We start from the raw sequence: 21,327 nt of genomic DNA, 5'->3' as shown, positions 1-21,327 counted from the left end.
TGATGGTCTAGCCTGGGGATCACGCCCCCAAGTATATTTTGCATAAAGGAAAGGGTTCCTAGCCCAGGCATAGGCTCCCTAGGGCCCCTTGATGTGAAGACTGCTCACGCCCGCCTCTGGAGGGAGGGGTGTGGCTGTCCTGAAGAGAGACAGGATGTGAGTGATTGGAATAGAATAATAGAAACCTGACACTGGAGCGAGCTTTAACTGACTTAAGTTACTGCATGGCCCCTGGCATCTGTACCATCTAATCTAGAGTGAACTTGAGGACCCTCGCTTCCAGGAAGTCTTGTGGGAGGCAAATGCCCTAGAGTCCTGGCTAAAGCAGCACAGAGGCTGACAAGAGCTCTAGTAAGAACTGGACACAGGCTAGAGGATTCACACTAACCTCTGCCTCATGTCTGAGGACAAAGAGCACAGAGATGGAGGCAAGCTTGGGTGGGGGAAACCCTGAGCTCTGCCCTGTGCAATGCAAGACTTGCCGGGTAAATGGCACTACATTTTTACATTAGCAAGAGACAGCTGAGGTAGCTACCAGCTCCCCTCCAACTGGCGGAGGCTAAGCAGCATCTTGAAACGGTGGTGACAAGGGGCAAGATGACAGGGCCAGGCCTAATGTGAAAGGAGAAGCCACGAGGCAGAGGACGGGTGGCTGGAGATGGTGGGTGATGGAAGTCTGGTGTCCTCTGGTCAGCCTAGAGCTTCCACACCTGTACAGTGGAGCCTGGGCTCCATCAGCCCCCAGAGGACGGCGACTATCCTTCACATCCACGCCTCACCTCACACTCATAGTGCCCCAGGTCCTCCTTGCTGGCTGCCCTGATCACCAACACCAGCACACCGCTGCGGGGCTCATTCAGCATCCGGTACTTGTTGCCCGGGGTTAGCAGGGTGCCGTCCTTGTACCACCTGGAACCATCCAGGAGGTCCTGTGAGCCAGTGCCCTACCAGAGCCCCATCTTCATGGCACCCTCAGGGCGCCCCCACCCCATGCTTAGAACCCCTGCCAGCCCGCCCTAGGTCTGGTATACTTAGCAAGTTCCCTTCCTGGAAGCCACTGTTCAACCATGTCTTCCCAGCCACAGAGGGCCCTGTGTCCAGCAGGAGTCTCGACCCCATGACACCCACTTTCCAGTGGTCAGCGGCTGCGTACCACCTCCCCAGCTTAGGAGAGCATGCTACTCCTTGTGGCAGGAGCTGCCATCCGGGCCTCACCTGATCTGAGGGTATGGGGCGCCTTCCACAGTGCAAGTGATCTGTGCGTCCTCCCCCTCTACAAAGGGTGTGGCCCGGACCTTGTTCACAAATCGTGGGGGCACTGTGGGCAGAGGCAGGCACGGGCAGGAAAGACAGAAAAACGTTTGCGATGGAGCTGAGGGAGTGCCTGGGTGGGAACTGTGGTGTCCTCCCTTCCCACCGTGACTTTCCTTTGAGAGTCTCTGGAGGCCCTGCGTGCTCCACACCCTCAGGCTCACCCACACACCAGCCCCACACACAGCCTGTATTCTGGGCAGGGTCCACAGCACTCCTGTGGACTGTGTCCATCACACTAGACAACCCCCTCTGCTCACCTTGAACTAGGATCTTCCCCAAGGTGCTGGCATTGCCGGCAGCACTGGCCGCAAAACACATGTACTGGCCAGAGTCTATGCCGGTCAGGTTATCCAAGATGAGGGTACAGGAGCCATCAGGGTCCTCAATGAGGATGTGGTGTGGGTCCACCTCCACTGGCTTCCCATCTGGAAAGGAGGGGCAGGCTTTCAGGGAATAAGGTCCCAAAGGCTGATAACTGTGCGCAAGAGGCTGGCTACAATCTGCCTCTCTCCACATGTATGTCTCTCTCTGTCTTTGTTTCTTTGTGTCTCTCTGTCTCTGTGTCTCTCTTCACAAGGGCCCTGACTCAGGTATCTGTCTCTGTCCAACTTCAACATTCTAGAAACTGGTGGCAGGGCCTGAACTGTAGAACCCAATAGGCCCATCTGGCTTCTTGGTCCTCCACCTCCTCAATGACCTCGCCTCTCTGGGGATCTTACATGGTGAGCTTACATATCCAGCATGGTGTGACTCAATCTCATCTACCCCAAAAATCCAGCCTACATGAGCCATTCCCTAACACCCTTCCTCCTCTGTCCTCATCTGACTCATCCTACAGCCTTCCTTGTGATAAGACACGCAGCCAGGTTTTCCCCCGAGCAAGAGACCACTTCCAGCAGTCAGCTCATACCTCAGTACCATGCCTGTCTAAAGGGTTCCCACTCCCAGGCTACACCCTTGTGTCTTTCCACTCACAGCTAAGGTTTCAGTTTCATGAGCAGTTGGAAATGCCCTCAACTCCACTCAGGGAAAAATAGGTGTCCAGCAGAGCAGTCCCAGCTCATCCTAAACGTGGGATGCGAACACACCAGACACCTATCTTATAAATAATCTTTGTAAAACATGTTTGAATACTGGAAATAAATGCTGAAACAGTCAGTGAAGGTAAGGCGTGGCCGAAGGCTAAAACCGAAGGCTAAAACCCTCCCACTAAGTCATCATACGAACCTCAACATTTCAGGCAAGCCTGCTTCTTTCCTGGGAGAGAGGCAGGAAGGGACAAGAACTTTGCCATAGGGAATCCACAGCCCTTAATATTTCAAAACAAGTGAAACTAAACAGATTCACATATCCCTCTGGTTCTGTCTGTGTCCCTCTGAACCCACAGGGACTGGAACCCATTGTAGATAGCATGTGGAGACCTTGAGAAAGAGGGTCAGCTTCCCAGCTCTGCTGGACACAGCTGTCACATCTCAGACCCACCCAATCTGACACTGGAAGACATGCTCTGGTTGGCCAAGGCTCTGCCTTCTACCTCAGGCTGCCCAGCATGTTTGTGGCTCTCCGCCATAGACATACTGTTCTCACATGGGACAAACTCTGTGTAGAAAGATAGCAGCTGAGGGAGTAACTGCTGCCCAGCCCAGCCTCCTTGTTCTTTCCCAGAATGGCTGACAGAGACAACACACACTCCAGGAGGGAAAAGAGGCCAAGGATTCATGGAGGTCAAGCCATACTCAGTGGCCTTGTGTGGTAGTAGAGAGCTAGCTGCAGGAAATGGATTAGCTCAGTCAGACAGTGTCCAGGTAGCTCCGGTTGATTTGGGCATCCTCGGCGAGACTAGCAGCTACTGATGGCCGTGTTAGGGACACGAGATGTGGTTCCTCTTTTGTCTTAGATAATAACAATAGTCAAAACCGCTTTGAGTTCCTAAGACAAGGTCTGTAACACACACCGACGGCACCTCTGAGTCTGAACATGGCACTCTGACTGTCAAGGTCCTTTGACAGTCCTTTCCTGCTGAAGCAGTGTTCTTCCGGTGGGTAAGTTGGAAGCATCTGTCTCAAATGCCCAGGCTTGAGCTGAGCTCTACTAGCAGAGCTGGCAGAGAGACCGAGGATTCAGGGTTGTGTCCCCAGCGTGGAGTTCTCAAACTACATCAGCATCCACTATAACTGATCTTTGTTTCTTGGGTCCTCTGACCTCCACAGGAGAACCAACGCCTTACGGGACTGTCGGGACCTGAAGACAGTGTGTGTCCCACCTCTGTCTTCTCTGTGGCCCGAGCCAATCACTCAGTTTCCCCTGAGGGATTCCCAGAGGGCTATAGTGAACCTTCTGGACTTCCTCTTACAGAGGACTCCTTTGAGCATGGCTATGGTTTCAGGGTGGGTCCCTTGAAGGTTCGATGAGACTGAGGTGGTAGAGCCATGCTCTAAGTGAAGTGAATTAGGCCACTGGAGACAGTGCCTTGAGAAGGGACTGATTCTGGTTTCTAGAACCCAGCCCGAGTTCCTCTTGCTTCCTGTCTACCATGATTGCTCCCTCTATCTAACACATATTTCCACCATGATTCCTGGTGCTTCATGACATGAGAGCCTCACCAGGTGACACTATGCCTCTAGGACTTTGAGCCACCAAACCCTGATTTCAAAAGAAATCTCTTTATAAAGAATTCAGGCTCTGGTACTTTGTTACAGCAACAGAAAATGAAAGCTCTAATGTTAGCAGGCTTTTGTATGGTCTTGGGCAAACTTTCAGTTTCTAAGACTCATAATTCTGCCAACTGAAGTCTAGCATGGGAGGAACAGCTTGAGGTTTGTATCTAACCCCTTTTCAACATGGCCTCTAGACATATCACTTTCAAAAATCAGCTCCTTGCATGTTGTGGGGGCTCCGATGGAAACCAGACGTTCAATTCAGTGACGTGACGTGTTCATGCCGTGTTCATCCTATGACGAGCCAGTTTGGACTCCGTAAGCATGGGAAGCAGTGCCCATCACTCATCAAATGGAAGGAGTCCATTTCCCAACCTCACTCGAAGAAGTGTCTACCCTCCCAGAATGGAGTGCTCTGGCCCAATGCCAGACCACCTCGGTCCCCTGAGGGTCTGGATCCATGACTCATTCACCGTCCAGATAGGCAGAAAGCCAGCAGCACACAGAGCTTGGCAGCTGGGCAGAGGTGTTGTTCTCTGTTCAGTGGGCAAAGTCCAAGGCCATTCTTATAGCTTTGCCCCATGCTACTCTCTTTAGCAAAGGCCGTTATGTTCTTACTGACCTAGGTGTTTGCTTTGCCACGTAAACAACTAGAATGGCAGGTTAAAGGAGCCCCTCTTTGGGACCACAAAGCATGGATCAAATCCAGATGAACATCCGGTAAGTTGAGGATACCCACCAAGAGTACCAGGACTCCTGTATGGAGCCACCACAACAACCCATCCCTGTGACCAACCCCCCAGACAGACAGACAGACACAAAGCTATGCTACATGCTAGACAGAGAGCTATTGAGAGGTGCTCTCAAGTCTACAGAGAGCATGGCTGTAGCTTGCGGGGTACCCATACCCCTACTCTGGCAGATGGTCCCATGAAACCAGCTCTTCCTCTTGACATTCTGTTAAAGGAAATTCTTCTTAACATTCGGCTTCTGGTCAATGAATGCGGCCTTGTGGCCAACAGGAGCCACATGGTGCCACAAGAGCTTCCTGCCATCTGATGACCAAGCACAACAGCCACTCCAGGCCCTGGCTGCCCCTCCTCCCGTCTGGTGCATGCACTATAAGACACCGAAAGTGTCTCTCCCCGCCACCTCAACAAAGGCTGTCTCTTCTCCAGGCTCCATACTGGGATAATAGTGAGGAAGAAATGACAGAGCTGGCCACAGGGCTTTGCTTCCCTGGTAACAACCCAGCCGAGAGAGATGGGGCACCAGGGGTTCATACCAGCTGAAGGCTTGTTGTTATAAAAAGACGTTTGTCACTAAATAGCAAGAAAATAGTCCAGTTAAAAAAAAATGGACTGTGGGGGATGAAAGGTGGCTCAGAGGTTGAGAGAGAGGCCTAGAGTTCAGTTGCCAGCACAGATAACCGGAGTTGGTTCCCTGGACCCTCCCCATAACAAGTGGCTCAGAAACACCTATAACTCAAGCTCTAGGGGGTCTAATGTCCTCTCCGGCCTCCACGGACACCACCACAGTACATGTGGCATAGACACAGATAAAAATAAACCTTAAAAAAGAAAAAGAAAACGGTGTTGGTCTTCTCACATTTGACTTCTGAATGTGAGGAGGGGTGGCTGGGTAAAGGGGCAGGTTCTGTGCAGCTAGAGGGAGGAGGCTGTGAAGGAACCCTTCAGCTCCAGGAGCAGTGGCCCCGAGCAGTCTTCCCTGGAGCCTTGCTCTGTGGCAGTGGTTCTCAGCCTTCCTGATGCCGAGACCCTTAAAACAGTTCCCTGTGCCGTGGTGACCCCAACCATAAACTTGTTTGCACTGTCACTTCATGACCGTAACTCTGCTACTGTTATGATTCATAATGTAAATATATGATGTGCAGGATAGCTGGTGTGTGACCTCTGAAGGGGCCAAGACCCATAGGTTGAAAACTGCTGGTTATAAGGCGGTGACACCCAGGTCAGCGCTCTTGAGTCACCACCCGGAGCCGGACATGTGTTCCTCTGCTCCTGTCACCCAGCGAGAACTAGGCATGATGCAGAGTGCGCCTGTCCGCTGCTCACAGAGGCAAAAATGTCTTTGGGACTTATGTCTACACGTGCATGCATCTCAATGTATGTGGCATGTCTGTATACATATATATTTGCAGTGTTTATGTGTGTGTGCATGTGTGGATGGGTGGAGCATGTGTCTGTGCATATAAATTAGTGGTGGCTACGCCTGTGCCTGTAGTAGTGTGTTTATATGTATCTGTGCTGTCTTTGAATATACCTCTGTGTTATACATATACACATATATGTATATGTGTGTGTACACATGCTAATGTGTGCCCGTGCATGTATGTGTGTTTAATGTATACTTGTGCGCTATATTCGTGCACGTGGCATGTTTCAGGACGCACTGGGGTAATGTTCATGTTACATATGTGTGCCATGTGCATACAATTATGTGCAATGTGTGTATGACCCGTGATGGGGTGGTCCACAGGTAGCTGGGTGGAGACAGAGGCACATTTTCACTCTCAACTGGCTCTAGGTGCTCTTGTCTAACTGGTCGTCTGCCCTCATCCTTGCTGAGGGTCCCTCTCTCTCTCAAGCTGCTCACTGTTCCTCATCTTTCCAGACTCTGGAAGTCAGAGGGCCCACAGGGTCACTGATGCCAATGACAGTCCATGGCACACACTCTAGGCCACCCAGATGCCTTACATCAACAGTGTCTGTGGTGGGCAGTCTGGACTCTGGCTGTATAATGGGAGATTCAGTTTCTTTAAAAGCTCAGCTGTGTAAATATGTTTTTGTTTTAATTCTACGTGTGGGATTTTAGTTTGGCCTTTAGTGTATCCACAGCTGATAACTGCCTCCTGTGGGCGTGGTCTTTGCCAAACGGTAACGGTAACGGCTGGCCTCATGCAGCACAGAGAGGGGTGTGGTCTCGGACTCTGAGGAAGATAGGAGAGCCTGGAGAGAGAAAGTGGGGTGTGGGGCTTGGGGCAGCTTGGGGAGACCAGAGACTCTGGTCGGTGTGGCAGCTTGGACAGACAGAGAAACATTTCAGTGCAGCAGCTTGGAGGAGACTGCTTGCTATGTTTGCTGCTGATGGAAACTGATAGAGCCCCAAATGAACCCATCGACCCTTAACAGCCGGGAGAAGCAAAAGGGTCTGCACGCCCTCTCCCAACTAACCTTCTCTCTCTTCCATATGGTTAAAGGGTTGGCGGAAGGAAGGTAGTGGCCTACATACCCTAAATAAAATACAGTTTAAAAATGAGCACAGCAGACCAGAGCTGCTCTGGTGGCATGGCTTTTGCTCACCCAGGCCCCGTGTCTGCCCCTCACGCATGCAGAAGTTTTCAGAGCTATCGTCTCAGGGCTGTCCTGATTTTTGTCACTGCCACATGCCACTAGTCCTCTGGATAGCCACAACACTATCTGGCTTTAGGCTTGTTTATTTGTTCACCACCGGTCCCCTACCCTACATCATCATCCTTGACCAGGTCCTCCTGTCTCTCTGGCCTCATTGCAACATTAGCCAGGCCCCATACTCTTCAGCCATTCATCCCTGCTGCAGAGCCAGCACCCCCCAGTAAGGCTGGAAGTCCTCATCCCTGAGGCATACCTTTGTACCAGCTGACAATGGGCTTAGGCGTGCCAGTCACTCGGCATGCCAGCTTCACCGTTTCACCCAGCTCAGCCGTGCAATCAGCTAGCTCCTCTTCAAAATCAGGGGCACCTGAGGATATACAGGAGGACCCAATGTTATGCATGTATCAGGTCAGGCCTTCTGTCCTAATTTCATATGCCCTGGCAGGTGACCCCACCCAATGCTAGTACCCCATGTCCAAGAGTGTGGCTGCTCCCATCTGGGGTCCCAACTTAGACTCAAGGGTGAGTGAGGCAAGGTGGATGAACCGTGAAAGGGATGGGGAGCACGGTAAAAAAATGAGGAATCGGGGGAGAGTCCTCAGTAGGTAAAAGCATTTGCTCTACAAGCATGAGGACCTGAGTTTGAATCCCCATCATCCGCATGAGGTCATAGCCTCATGTGCCTGCCTCCCTGTATTGTAGGGTCAAAGACAGGCGGATCTCTGGAGCTCACTGGACAGCCAGCCTCCCCCTAGAACGGAAGCTCCAGATTCAGTGAAAAAGCCTGTCTCAAAGAAATAAGGCAGAGAGTGGGTGGTTGAGCAGAACGCCTGTGATGTCCTCCCCTGGCTCCAGCACATACCAACACACACATGTCTACATATATGTGTGCATACACTACCAAAAGTTAATCAGTTAATTAAAAACAAACCATACAGTTTGAATGACTCTGTACTGGCTGAGGAAGCTGGTCCAGGGTGCAAGATGAGCCCCGCATTTTGCAGAATCCAGATGGGTGCCCTGAGCTTGGGTCTCTATGTGGAATTTTTCCTAACCCTCCACCCCCATGTCCTCTCCTGGTCAGGGGAAACCTTATACTCTACCTGCATTTCCCTGCGAGGATGCAATTGCCCCGTACAGAGTTGACAGAGGGGAGAGTGGAGCCCTGTGCCACCCAAAAGCAACCTACCCCCATCATGCCCACTAGGCGAGGGCAAAGGCAGTGCCACCCAACTATCTGAGACTCATGGTCCCAACAGCCAGAGTGTGCAGCCCAGCTGGACAGCTAGGGCCAAAGGCTCATGTCCCCATCCTGTACTGACCGCTACGTCCCACAAAAGGACACTCACGCCATACAGGCTGGGCGAGGCGCTGCTGGATACCGCAGATCTCCTTCACCCAGGAGTTTTTGATGATGACCGTCCGTGCCTGGAGCAGGTACTTGCGCACAGAGTCCTCCCGCTCGTGCCACACCTCAAAGGCTCGGTCATCCCCCTCCACCTGATCGTTCAGGTCGATGCTGCTCAGCTGTGCAGAGAATTCAACCACCCTCAGATGATGTGGGGCTGGCCGCCAGCGTCCACCCTGAAGCCCTAGAGGCAAACAGGCAGGCCTCCAGCCCACACCGCACATGCCCTGGCCCTGCAGAGGCCTCGGCAGCCTCTGCACGCACAGACCTTCATCATGTTCCGGAACACATAGCTGAAGGTGTCAGTACGAGAGTCTCTCCTGGGCTTGCAGATCACCAGGTGGTTTCGGAAGAGGAAGACATGCCGGTTGTGACCCTTCCAAGGCATCCGGGCCCCTGGAGCCCCCTCCCACACGATGAAGTGGCCCTGGAGGTGTGAATGAGCTCTGGTTAGCCAGGACTCCCCCACCGATGCAGCCCTCGCTGGCAGCCACAAACTCAGCTCCCCACCAAAGCCCATGAAGCCACCCACATGCTCCCACCTCCAGAAGCCTCATACAGCACCCTCCCCCCCATACCCCATAGCCCCACCTGGCGGATAGGCTCTCCCAGGGCCTCCAGGGTTCCTGGGTAATTCTCCATGAGAGACACGTGCAGCTTGTTCTCGGCACGCTGAGGCAGGGCGGACACCACGGCATAGGCCTGCTCCAGCAGCGCGCAGTTCTGCCGGTTGCGGGCCTTGTTGCGGATTAGCTCCTGGGGTGAAGGCCGAGAGTCACGGATCCAGGATGCCCTGAACCCAGGGATCCCCCTCTCCCCCAACAGGTGCAGCCTGCACGGGTGAGGCTGGAGCATGTCACCTTCAGCAAGGCCTGGTACTTCTGCACCCGCTCCACGGGCTGCTCCAGGTAGTGCTGCAGTGGGGGTGGGGGCGGCTGTGTGGGGTCCTTTGCGGACAGTGTCTCCTCTGCGTACTTCTGTAGGAAGCACAAGACTGGTTTTGTGCGTGAATGCACGATCCCTTGGTGGCTAGAGTCGCCTTGATCTGGAGGCTCAGCTCCTGGGCTGTCACAGGCACAGCCCTGAACCACCCCAGGCATGGCTATGTCCCCAGAGAGCTAGAGGGTGATACCAAGGGTGCTGACACACACACAGGTGGCACTGGGTCACCATCTCACTGGTGGTGGCACAGGGCTTGGGAAACTCAAGTATCAGTTGAGTATAGAGCTGTGGGCACTCCTACCGCATTTCCCACTAAGCCAGGGTGCAGGGAGGCAGTGATGTGCGTTGAGGAAGATGAACTCGGGGCTGGCCACGTAGACCAGTGGAGCTACACCTTAAACAGCATTTTGGGAAATGCTGGGGCCCGGGAACAAGCAGGGTGGGTGGACTTGGCAGGTGGGAATCACCTTGTAGAACTCCTGGACTGGGGTGCTGACAACCACTGACTCAGCCTGCACACGGCCCACCAGGAACTCCAGGTACTTCTCAAAGGCCTCCTGGTTCTTGATGAAGCACATGGCCACATCATCATCGGTGTCACAGCCCTGAAGCTCCTTCAAGAAGCTGCCACAAAGGAGACACTGTCAGCGCCTCCCCCACCAACCAGCTCCAGACCCTCTCCTCCAGAAGAAGGCCAGATTCCTAATCGGGGCCTGAGCCCTATGATGGAGAGTCTGTTGAGTCCTATGTGCAAAAAGTACATGGGTGTGCGCCCGTCCACCCATGCATGAGTACAGACGTATACTATATGTGCATATGTACACGAGCATTCATATGAGGGTACATACCTATGCAGGTTTTCTAAAAGCACGCATGCTTTTACATAAACATGCACAGATGTGAACACATACATGCGCAGACGTTGCATATGTACAACACAGTGCGCACCTCTTGGTATAGGTGTGTGCGTGCATATGCTCACGTGTTGGCATGTACGTGGTAAGGTATATACAAGTACAGGATGTGAAACAGTATGTATGTCAATGATCAGGCATGTAAGTATGCATGTGTCTGCAAGTATGTACATACACATCAAGCGCATAGGCATTCACGGTGTGGGAGCATCTACACATGTATGCGCATGCGTGAGTATGCCTGCACATGAGAGTCTACATGCATTGACTGTGCACACACTAGTCAGAGGCAGGATTACTGCAGGCTTCACCCTGCGAGGCCCAGATACACAGTAGGGGAAGCTCTGCCTTGTGACACACCAACGCAAGCTTCTCCAGTTCCTTCCCACCCTCCATGAGCCCCCACAAGCAGGGGGTGTGTGTCTATACACACGTGTGCGTGCACACAGCCACACCCTCCCACCTGCTGTGGAAATGGCTGATGTCCTGCACGTTACGAAAGATGACTGTCTTCTGGCTGGCCACAGCTGCGGGCACACGGGGGGACCGTTCCAGGTGCTTCATGTGGTGGCTCTCCAAGAACTGCAGCTCACCCACGAAAGCCTGCTCTGAACTCAGCAGCTCCTGGATGACGGAGCTGGCGGGAGAGGAGGCCGTTAGGAGGTACTCAGGCCCCTGCCCCTTTCGGGGCCCTGGGGACAGCCTTTGTGACAGGACTGTTTACTCTCTCGTAGCCCCCATTTCCCTCAACTTCTAAATTGGGGCAGTTCTTGCTACCTGAAGCCCACTGTCCACTTTCGGAGGAGGGATGAAGGGTCCCTGGGAGGAACCACTCTCCATATGACTGGCCTCCCACCAGGGAAGTGTCATGGCATAGCCCATGAGAGGACACTGCAGGAATCAACGTCGAGCTGGCGCCCACTCTGTTCTCTATGCCCACCCATCCCTGCTACAGAGTAGGCAGCCAGCGGCCCCCACAACCAGCAGTGGGCCAGAGCTCCCTGAAAGAGGGCATGCGACAGGTCTCCATGAGCAGTGGGCCAGCCGGGGAAAACTCACCTCAGCCTCGTTCTATACTCGTCCTCAGACACAGCCTCCCCAGGAAACTCAGGGGCCTCAGTGGGCCCCCACTCAGGAGACAGCTGCTGAGAGACAGGCATCCATGAGAGGTAGGCTGACAGCTCTGCCCCTGTGGAGGCTGGGGGCTCCTAGCCTCCAAAAGAGGACTCTGGCATTGTTGTCCCCATTTGGAGGCTAGGAGCCCCCAGCCTCCACAGGACAACAATGCCAGAATCCTCTAGACTGGTGACATGAAGACCCTCTCCCCTGAGGCCCCCAGGCAAGTACCTTGAGCCTCTTGTCCAGGTAGGCAGGGGACACCCAGCCCTGCCTGGAAGGGCTGGATTTGGTGGGCTTGGTGCGTACAAGCCAACGCAGGGGATGAGCCGAATCAAGGACCTCCACATACTGGCCTTCTCTCAAAATGATGGCATCTTGCTCAGCACCCAGGGGCAGATAGTCAGCGGTGACCACATAGATGTCAAAGATCTGGTTGGGTAGGGAGAAGAAACGAGTTGCCGGGAATTGAGTTCCAGCTAGGCCTGTCATGGCTCCCAGCAGCCACCAGAGAAGGGAAGGTGAGAAGCTTCCCAAACTCTGGAGAAGAGGTTGAGTCGGGACACTGAAGAAAGTATCACCCAAGCCTGACAAGTCCCAGAGTGTAGGACACTAGTCTTGGGGACATTTAGCACAAGTACTGGCTCCCAATCCCCCACAAATGGCAGGAATGCAGATAGTCTCCCTTGCACCCCCCCAAATAAAGCACCACAGCCTTGGGGTCTCTAGTTGGGGCTACCTATACTACTGTTCACCCCTCACCACCAGCCCTCCTGGAACCCAGAACCTAAGCCCAGAGGGAGAGGGAGGAGGAGAAGAAGAAAAGAAGAAGGGTGGGTGAAAAGGAGGCAGGAGGAAAGCTCTACTCCTGAGGAATGGACCTGGTCCCTCACCAGTTCCTGACTCCAGTGTGTCCCCTCAAGCCAGTAGCACACTCACTTTCCAACGCCTCCCTGCAATTCTCTCCTGTACCTCTCATCCCTATATCTTCTCTTCGGGAGGCCCCATCCCCACCCTCCTTCCCAGGTGTCCTGGCCCACCTACCTCACCACGGGAGTCCCCATCCTCTGATTCTGAAGAGGACTCTTGCACACTGGAGGAAGGGCGTGACCGGCCATGCCGAGGAGAAGCAGATGGTGTCTTGGACTCCTCGTCACTGTCACCTCCAGGCACCTGGAGCTTGGCTGGATGGGAAAAAGGATCACGATGCCCCACCCCCACCCCTACCCTGTCGTCCAGACAGTTTCCAGTTCCAGAGGCAGGAGAGCTTCTGCCCCTACTCACAAGTGCTTGGCCCACTGCCCACCTAACCCTCACCCCCCACCCCCCACCCCACCCTTAGGACACACACTAGCACCTCACCCTGCGAGATCTTGGCTGATACCATCTCAGTGATCTGAGAGGTGAGTTTCTGTAGGAACTCTTCTGTGCCCACCTCAGCGAGAGACAGGTGACCATGGGCCTTTTCAGCCACCAAGGACTCCCCTGGAGTAACAAAAGTGACCTTCAATCAGCCATCCCTCCTCCCCACCGTCCTCCCCAAGAATCTACTGAGTACTCTCTACATTGCAGGCCCAGTTTTGGTACTGAGGGATGCCAGGCACATGAGACCAAGCTTCCTCATGGGGTCTGAAAAGGGGAGCGGCCTCCAGGGAGGGGTGGTGAGGCTGGACGTAGGAAGTTACAGAAGGCTTGCTGTGGTCTGAGCCAAGATGTAGCCAATGGGGCTGAGGACAAGAGAAAACGCGCCTGGACAGGGCACACAGTATATGCAGCTGTGTAACTGTGAGGGTGGCTGAGGAGCAACAGGACACCCACTGGGCAGTCAAGGGACAGCAGCCAACTGGGGAATGGACAGCACAGCCAGGATCCGACTGTGATTAGGGAAGAGTAGGCACAGTTGTACAGCAGACACGTGGGCAGCAAATGGACAGCATGGATACAGGGTGGAGGGCGAAAAGGAGGCCAAGGCTACATCATGGTCAGACCATGGTTATCAGGCTGCGGGGGACCTGGAATACAGCTCACGCCACCTCTGCTCTGGATGCCTGGCTTGCCGGCCTCTACAGCCCACTGGGTCTGAGCTTGGCATCTAGGCTAGGCTTCCGTTGGGATCCCACAGGTCCCCACATCCACTGAGGTCATAGATGGCTCCAACTCCAACCCAAGCTCAGCCCACAGGACTGTGGGGACCCCTGAGCCAGCACTGTTACCAGGTAGCTTCCTTTTCACCCAGCCTGCCTTGGGGTGGGGGGGTGCAAGACATGTCCACCCTGCTTGTACCTTTCTTTTGCCCAACAAGATCAGCAAACCCCTCAGATTCCAACATCTGGCCTGAAACAGCTTGGCTTGTCCTGTGGAGGGAGGCAAGGGCATCCTGAGAGGCCTGAGGTAGGAGCTACCACCTAAGACCTACCACCTTCCCCCTTGGGCAGAGGCTCCTGACAGGAAGAGGGTCTGGAGACAATGGTCTAGGACACCAGAGGGATCCCGAGAAACCCCGATTCTACACTGGGAAACTAAGGCATGGAAGGGAAGGGGGAGGGCCCTAGAACGCAGCCTGTGCAGAGCAGAACTGGTCTATACTGCAGGGCAGGGTGGCTGTCCACCAACAGTCCAGTGGTCCTGTTCCCAGTTCCCAGCGCCATTCAGTGGTCTTGGCCCTGGGGCCTTTGGATAGACTCTACTCACCCTTGCAGGAAGGAGGAAATGAGGGCCTCCTTCACTCTTTCCTGCTCTTCCTCTTTGGCCACTGTTAAGAGAGTGGAGAGTCATCAGCATAAACTCCTGGACTCTGAAGCTTCTAATTCCAGGTCCAGAATATGTATGTGTGTGTGTGTGTGTGTGTGTGTGTGTGTGTGTGTCTGTGTGTCTGTGTGTCTGTGTGCATGTATGTATGTATGGATGGATGTATGGATGTATGGATGGATACAAATATGTATTCAGAACATACAAGCTGCCCCAGGAAGTTGCACTCTATTCCCTGAGCTCTGAGCAGGGACTGATCTCAAATGGTACTGCCCCACTCCTCACCATGGTAACCAAGAACATGAATCTTCCCTTGAAGTGCTAGCCCTCAGGGGCTTGAGCAAGGCTCTGAAGCAGAGAGTTCAGCTCACCCTGGAGCCCGCTATACAGAGCAGACATGAATACTGGGCCTGAGAGTCTCTGAAACCCAACACTAAGCTCCCCTGCACCCCTGAGACCCAACATGCCCTGGGGGTGTCCTGATACTGTGGGAGAATGAAAGGTGGGAAAGAAGTCTTGTCCCAGTACAAATGTTGAAGGTCAACACCCCCCCCCAAAAAAAAAAACCCAAGAAGCCCCTGAGTCTGTGCACTGTCCAGCTCTGGTGCCCCTCCCATGTACCTGCCTACCCCCCTGACCCTTCACTCACAGCCGGAGATGTGCAGGCTGGCAGAGCAGAGTGCCTGGCCAGCAGCGTTGGTGGCGATACATGTGTAGGTGCCCTGGTGCTGTCGGCCCACATCCAGCAGGACCAGGCTATGCTGCTTGGCAGAACTGGCCATGGTGTAGCCGGGGGTATCCGGGCCAATCCAGACCACGCCCTTCTCTGCCTCCTCCTTGAGCCAGTGCACAGCGGGAGCCGGGTGTCCTGAGGGACAGAGAGTAACGAGTCCATCCCTCAGAGGACCCTCCCCCGAGGACAGAGCACTGTGGGTGGCTGTCATCCTCTCTGTGAGGGCTGCCTCACCTTCCACCTTCACTGAAAAGGTGATGCTGGAGCCCCTCTTCACTTTCTTGGGTGTGAACTTCTCCAGGATCCGGGGTGGCACCAGCTGCTCATGCACATCTGGAATGGCACAGCCAACCATAGGGACCCCACCACCACCACCACCAAAAACAAAACCAAACAAAAGACACCACCAGAGTCCTAACCCCAGAGGATCCTCTGCAACCTATGCCCACTGGCTATCCACGCTTTTGTGACGGCCAGCCCCAGGTCCATCCACTCTGGCCTCCTGCCCATGCTCTACTACCCATCTGGGCCTAACTCACCTGCCGCTGGCTTCTCTTCTGGTTCACTGGGACCTAAAAACACAGAGAGCATCAAACTCATAGCACTCGTAAGCACTCTGACCTCTAGCCCTATACATGGCTCTGCGCTGGTCCTGGTGGCCCCATTCTTAGGGCAAAGATACCCAAACCTCTTGAAATGTCATCCAGAGAGCTGTGGAACTGACCACTCAGCATGGGGCTGGCCACGGGTCACATGGACCTGATGGATGACATACTGCTGCCCATTCTTGTTACCCACAGCCTCCCCTGTGGCCTGTGGCCTAGATCTGCAACCAAATGCATGGGCCTGCAGCTCATGCATTAGCTTAGGAGCCACAGCTCCCAAGGTCTGGCAGGAGAGAACACAGGAAGCACTAGGTCCCTCATAGCAAGACAGGTTTGGTTCAAGTTTGGAATCACTTTCCATGTTCAGAAAGAAGGAACCTCAAGGCTACCATGGCCACCTGTTCCTTGCAGGGCTGACTTCTGGCCACCTGAGTCTCTGCTCACTACAGCAATGAGTGCAGAGCCCTGGCCACAAGTCTAATAGGACTCACAGCTCAACTCTGCTTCAGGGCGCCCACCTCGGACCAGCAGCCGGGCCGAGGAGTAGGCAGCACCCACAGAGTTGCTGATGTAGGCTGCATACTGGCCACTGTCCTCCCGGGTGACAGAGACAATCTCCAGGGTGTGTAGGGTCTTTTTGTCAGTCATGCGGATGTGGGCAGATGTGGTCAGGGGCTGGCCATCTTTGAACCAGTACAGTTTGGGGGCTGGATAGCCTAGGGACACAAAGGCAGGTGTTCAGCCCAAGGCCACCTCCCAGTGATGACAGAAGACCCAAAGCAAAGGCCCATCAGAGACCAAAGGGACAGACACACATGTGACCACCCAAACACTGCTAGCTGGGGTCCCCCAACCATGTCTGGCAGGGCTTGGCCTCTGTTCAGTGTGACAGTAGTGCAACCTCCTCACTAGCTCCTCACCTTTCACCTTGAGTTGGAATTTGGCCAGGCGTGTGCCAGGGGACACTTGGAGGTCTTTCAGCTCTTCCAACACCTGAGGAAGCTGCCCCTCATCTGACTCGGTTCCCTCTTGCTCCCGGCTGGCAGGAAGGACAAACAAAGGAAAGCAACAAGTAGGAAGGTTCAAGGCAGGAGGATCATTGGGGTGATGTCAGACAGGGAGGGATACTGAAGTTCCCTGAATTCAAGGACAGAGGATGCAGAGCCGCCAAGGCCTGGTGGGAGGCTCCAAGACTTGGCTTGTCAATCCAAACACTCTAACCCCCTCCCCCAGACAGCAGGGTTGCCTCCTCAGAGACCCTGGTAGAGTCAATCACTGGACTTTCCCATCTCTGCGGGACCCCACCTGGACAGGTATCCCTGGGCGCTGAAGTATGATGAGGTCTCAGTAGCGTCTGCAGCAGTATCATAGTCTGTGCTGGTCACTGGAGAAGGAAGGGTGGTGATTTTGGGACAAGGTCTAAAAATGCAAGTGCACCGCCTTGTTCTTAGGGGGCTCTGACCATGCAGCCTTGAGGGGAGCTTCCTGCACTTGGCATGGAAAGGGCAACAGCTTCATGCACCTGACCTGCCCCAGCCTGTGTCTGGGCTCACACTTCCAGGCTATAACTAACTGCAAGGCTCTTTGGCCCAATGAACTATAGCTGTCACACGATTTACAGTCTTCATGAATTACAGCACAGGCAGAACCTTCTGCTTCCATCTTATAATAGCATGAGGGGTTAAAGAGATACTGGCCTCAAACCCAGCAGCTGGGCACTTCCTGGCCAGGCTACAGTAAGAGGGACTGGATTTTTCTACTGTTATGCTGTTACATGTGAAATGTTCATGCCCCACAAATATACATGTCAGAACATTGATCTTGGACTGGCCAGGTGGCTCAGCAGGGAAAGGTGTTTGCTGCCAAGTCTAGTGCCCTAAGCTCAATCCCTGGGACCCAACTTGTTGTTGAAAGAGAAAACCGACTCTGAGCAGTTTTCCCCTGAACAACACCATATTAGTGCATGGCTTCCTCTTTCTCTGTCTCTCTCTTTCTCACACACACACACATAGACACTAATGTAAAATAAAAATTAGTAACTGTGGCGTCGGTATTAGGAGGTAGGGTTTTTGGGAGGTGACCACACCCAGGCCACCCTAGAGACACCCAGCTCAGAGCAGCACGCACATTCTACACGAAGCTCAGCCTTGGTGGAGGAGACGCCCATGCTGTTCTCCGCCAGGCATCGGTAGACACCCATGTCTGCCGGCACCACAGCCGTGATGATGAGCTGGTGACCACCCCGCTGGTCCTCGTTGATCATGTAGTGGTCATCCTCCTCCAGCAACTTCCCGTCCTTGAACCAGCGCACGCTGGGCACGGGCTGGCCCGTCACCACGCAGTCGAAGCTCACGGGGTAACCGTCTTGCACCTCTTGGTTCTGCAGCTCGGTCAGGAACACTGGGGCTGCCATGGGCAGGCAGAGGGTGCAGGGAGTCAGCCCCGGGTTGCCCCTTATACCCAGACACCACATACATGCAGGTCACCACCAGAGGGTGCTGTGAACCATCGGCCTCCACCAGACTGAACACCCTTAAGAATTCTCTCTTGGTTCCCAACTACGCTGAGGCAGAGAAGTGGAGAACTGGAAATGGCAGGCAGAGAAGGATGCACGGGCTGGACGTCTAGTGGCACCTTAAACCTCAGGTGCCCCAAGATGTGTCTTGAGAAGTCTCAAGACACAGCACTGAGGGTCATTCGTTATAACCTCCTCATGGCCCGGGAGAGACACAAGTGCTCAATGAGGTTGTCTTACTTTCTTAACTGGCGTGGTAACTACCACAAAGAATGGACCTCAACGCACACCACTGCTAGTGAAAGACAGAACTGAGGTTCAAGTTCCACCATTTAACCTCAAACTCAGAGCTTTGCCACCCCCAGGCTTGGGGGACAACCGGCCAGAGCTCCCTTCTGGTTCTGCCTCAGTCAGCCTCCATCTTCTTCTCTACCCCACCCCAGGCCGCTGCAGCCTAGGGACTCACTCACCAGCGTCTGAGGTCTGCAGGCCAGGCGTCTTCTGCAGCGGTACCGCGGGGGTGACAGCGGGGGCCACCTTGCCAATGCGCATCTCCACTCCCCGGGGTCCCTGCTCCCCCAGGCTGATCTCCACCCCGATGCCCATGGTGGCAAACATGTCACGGAAGCAGGTGACTGCCCGGCGGGCCTCTGCGAGCGACTCGAAACGGATGCACACGAAGTTTTCCTCCTCTCGGTACGTCTGCCGGTCTGCAGGCTCCTCCGGCTCCGCGGGGCCTTCATCCGCACTCAGGAAGAGTTCCTCCTCTGAGAGCTCGGCTGGGCTCTTGGTGCGGAAGAGGCGGTGCAGGCGGCGTGCTGCCCGGCGGAAGGCATCGTCCAGCTCGCCCCCCGAGGAGCTCTCAGCCTCGCTCTCTGTCCCACTGACCACCACGCAGGCACTGTGGCTCACAAGGCCGAACTTGGTGCTCACCTGACAGGTGTAACGGCCTGTGTCCGTGGGGCCCAGGCCAGTGACCAGCAGAGAGCACGTACCGTCCTTGAGCTGGTCTATGTGGTAGTGCCGCCCATCGGTCAGCTCTATGCCATCCTTCAGCCAGCAGGCCCTCATATCAGCCTTGCTGGCCACCACGCACTCCAGCCGCAGCACATCCCCAACCTGAGCCTCTGTGTCCCCGAACGTGCGGGAGAACACAGGCCCTTCCTGCTGCTTCATCTCCTTCCGCACTTTGTAGCCCTTAAAGGCAGCCTGGATCTTCACAGCTGCCTTGTCCAGGGATGGGTCGTTCAAGTCTGCTGCACTCAAGTCTCCCGGCAGTGGGCACACGGGCGCTACTTGCTCCTGCTGCTTTTGTGGCTTCACAGAAGTGGCCACCTGGGCCCCGTGCTGTGGACACAGGATGTGAGGTCAGAGCAGAGCAGGGAAATGAAGACCGAAAACACTCCAGTCCCAGTACTCCAGCGTGCCATCTGTCTCCAGCTTAGTGGCTGCCCACGTGCTGGCTACCACCACTCCCCAAAGCAAATGCTCTTCCTAGAAATCACAGTACGCAGTGACCCAGATGAGGACCAACAGCATTGTGGGGAACATCAGAAAGGCCGGGTTCATCTCTTCAGGAAAAAAAGTTGTAACTGTTTAGCAGGCGGGCGTATGGAAAATGCAAGAAGAAATAGGCAGGCAACTGGCTGTGTGGCTGAATGGATGGTGGGAGGGTGGATGATGGTGGATGGATGGAGGGATAGTAGGGTAGATGGGTGAGCACATAAGTCAGCAGAAAAATAAGTGAACAGGTGAGCAAATACAGGAATAACTAGCAAATGAACGGTGAGTGAGGGATAGTAAGTGTATGAGTCAAGGGAGGAACGCGTAGATGCTGAATGGGTGGATAATTAATGGATGGATGGATGACTGGGCAAACAGATGGGATGGTAAATGGATAAACTGGAAAACAAGTACGGGAGGTATGGATGGTAGATTAGTGGACAGTGGGCAGAGAGAGGCTGATGGGGAAGTGGCCCAACAGTTCAACAGGTGCTGGAATGAAGGGTAGTAGGCGGAGGAGTGGATTGCAGATAATGGACAAACGGGCAGATGGATGGACAGAGGTTTAGAAGGATGTTTAGATGAGTGGATAGATTGATATACACATAGAATGATGGGGTTCAGATAACGAATAGACTGACAGATGGACAGATGCCAGAATAGGTGGAGGAGTGAATGGTAGATGAATCGATGGATGTTAAGATGGAAAGATCATGTATTGTGAGTAGATGGTATTGAGATAGAGGAATAGATGGAGGAGTGGTGGGATTAAGGACAGGCACAGACACGGATGGTGGAGACCTGTGACCTCTCAGCCCTCTCCTTACAGGCCAACTAGGAGGCTCACCTTGCTGGCCAGAGGTGAGATCCCAGGACCCCCGGCCTTCTTGAGGTAGGTAACTAGAGACTCATCGTCAGAGCTGGTGTGCGAGAGGTCAGCCTCTCCCGTGCGTGCCAGCTCATCCGCTGTAGAGTAGCCCTCCGAGAGGTCAGGGGCCGTCTCTTCTGCCTCCTGCCGCAGGTGCTGCACGCGGCCGTCTTCCTCAGGCAGCTCGCTGATGGAGTCCAGCGTGGGCTCCCGGCTCATGCGGCGCTTCCGGGCAAGGGCCTCCCATAGCAGGTGCAGGTCACCCTCCTGGGCTGCCTCGGGAGGCAGGCTGGGCTGCGTGGGGCCCTCATCCCCGGAGCCCGAGGTCATGACCACTGACGAGGGCAAGAGAGCAGTCAGGAGGTGACAGCCGGCAGAGCTGCAGCCCCGCACCTGCCTTTGCTGCTGCATGGGGTATGACCTGGCTGGGCCCTTCTGGACCTCTGCCCTCATTTTTGCTCCCTTTCAATCTACCTCCTCTAACTCACAGAGATCCACCCGCCTCTGCCTCCCCGAGTGCTCCCTGGGATTACAGGCATGGGTGGTACTCTTAGAGCGGGCAGGACATCAGGCACAGGCAGGCAGGAGAGAACTGAGAGCAGAAATCGGGGGAGGGGGATCAAAGTGGAA

The 21,327-nt window shown here is 54.5% G+C and overlaps 1 protein-coding gene across 1 annotated transcript in view; it reads right to left on the bottom strand.

Annotated features, from left to right (window-relative positions):
* Obscn (obscurin, cytoskeletal calmodulin and titin-interacting RhoGEF) overlaps positions 1-21,327 on the bottom strand; it is a 135,673-nt gene that overhangs the window by 24,042 nt on the left and 90,304 nt on the right. The window contains exons 58-82 of the mRNA XM_060363650.1: positions 20,677-21,032; positions 18,797-19,673; positions 17,939-18,217; positions 17,117-17,195; positions 16,732-16,850; positions 16,330-16,527; positions 15,746-15,778; positions 15,441-15,539; positions 15,123-15,341; positions 14,417-14,477; positions 14,009-14,079; positions 13,088-13,210; positions 12,770-12,909; positions 11,957-12,157; positions 11,669-11,751; positions 11,073-11,246; positions 10,163-10,319; positions 9,614-9,730; positions 9,345-9,509; positions 9,022-9,180; positions 8,695-8,872; positions 7,599-7,712; positions 1,572-1,739; positions 1,216-1,318; positions 780-909 (exon numbers count right to left, since the gene is read on the bottom strand). Coding sequence (XP_060219633.1) covers positions 780-909; positions 1,216-1,318; positions 1,572-1,739; positions 7,599-7,712; positions 8,695-8,872; positions 9,022-9,180; positions 9,345-9,509; positions 9,614-9,730; positions 10,163-10,319; positions 11,073-11,246; positions 11,669-11,751; positions 11,957-12,157; positions 12,770-12,909; positions 13,088-13,210; positions 14,009-14,079; positions 14,417-14,477; positions 15,123-15,341; positions 15,441-15,539; positions 15,746-15,778; positions 16,330-16,527; positions 16,732-16,850; positions 17,117-17,195; positions 17,939-18,217; positions 18,797-19,673; positions 20,677-21,032 — 4,403 coding nt within the window. The remainder of the gene's footprint in view (positions 1-779; positions 910-1,215; positions 1,319-1,571; positions 1,740-7,598; positions 7,713-8,694; positions 8,873-9,021; positions 9,181-9,344; positions 9,510-9,613; positions 9,731-10,162; positions 10,320-11,072; positions 11,247-11,668; positions 11,752-11,956; positions 12,158-12,769; positions 12,910-13,087; positions 13,211-14,008; positions 14,080-14,416; positions 14,478-15,122; positions 15,342-15,440; positions 15,540-15,745; positions 15,779-16,329; positions 16,528-16,731; positions 16,851-17,116; positions 17,196-17,938; positions 18,218-18,796; positions 19,674-20,676; positions 21,033-21,327) is intronic.

The sequence above is a fragment of the Meriones unguiculatus genome, chromosome 11, assembly GCF_030254825.1.
Source record: "Meriones unguiculatus strain TT.TT164.6M chromosome 11, Bangor_MerUng_6.1, whole genome shotgun sequence".
Classification (NCBI taxonomy): Eukaryota; Metazoa; Chordata; class Mammalia; order Rodentia; family Muridae; genus Meriones; species Meriones unguiculatus.
The sequence above is the reverse complement of the archived record's forward strand: the minus strand, read 5'-3'. Positions and strand labels throughout refer to the sequence as shown.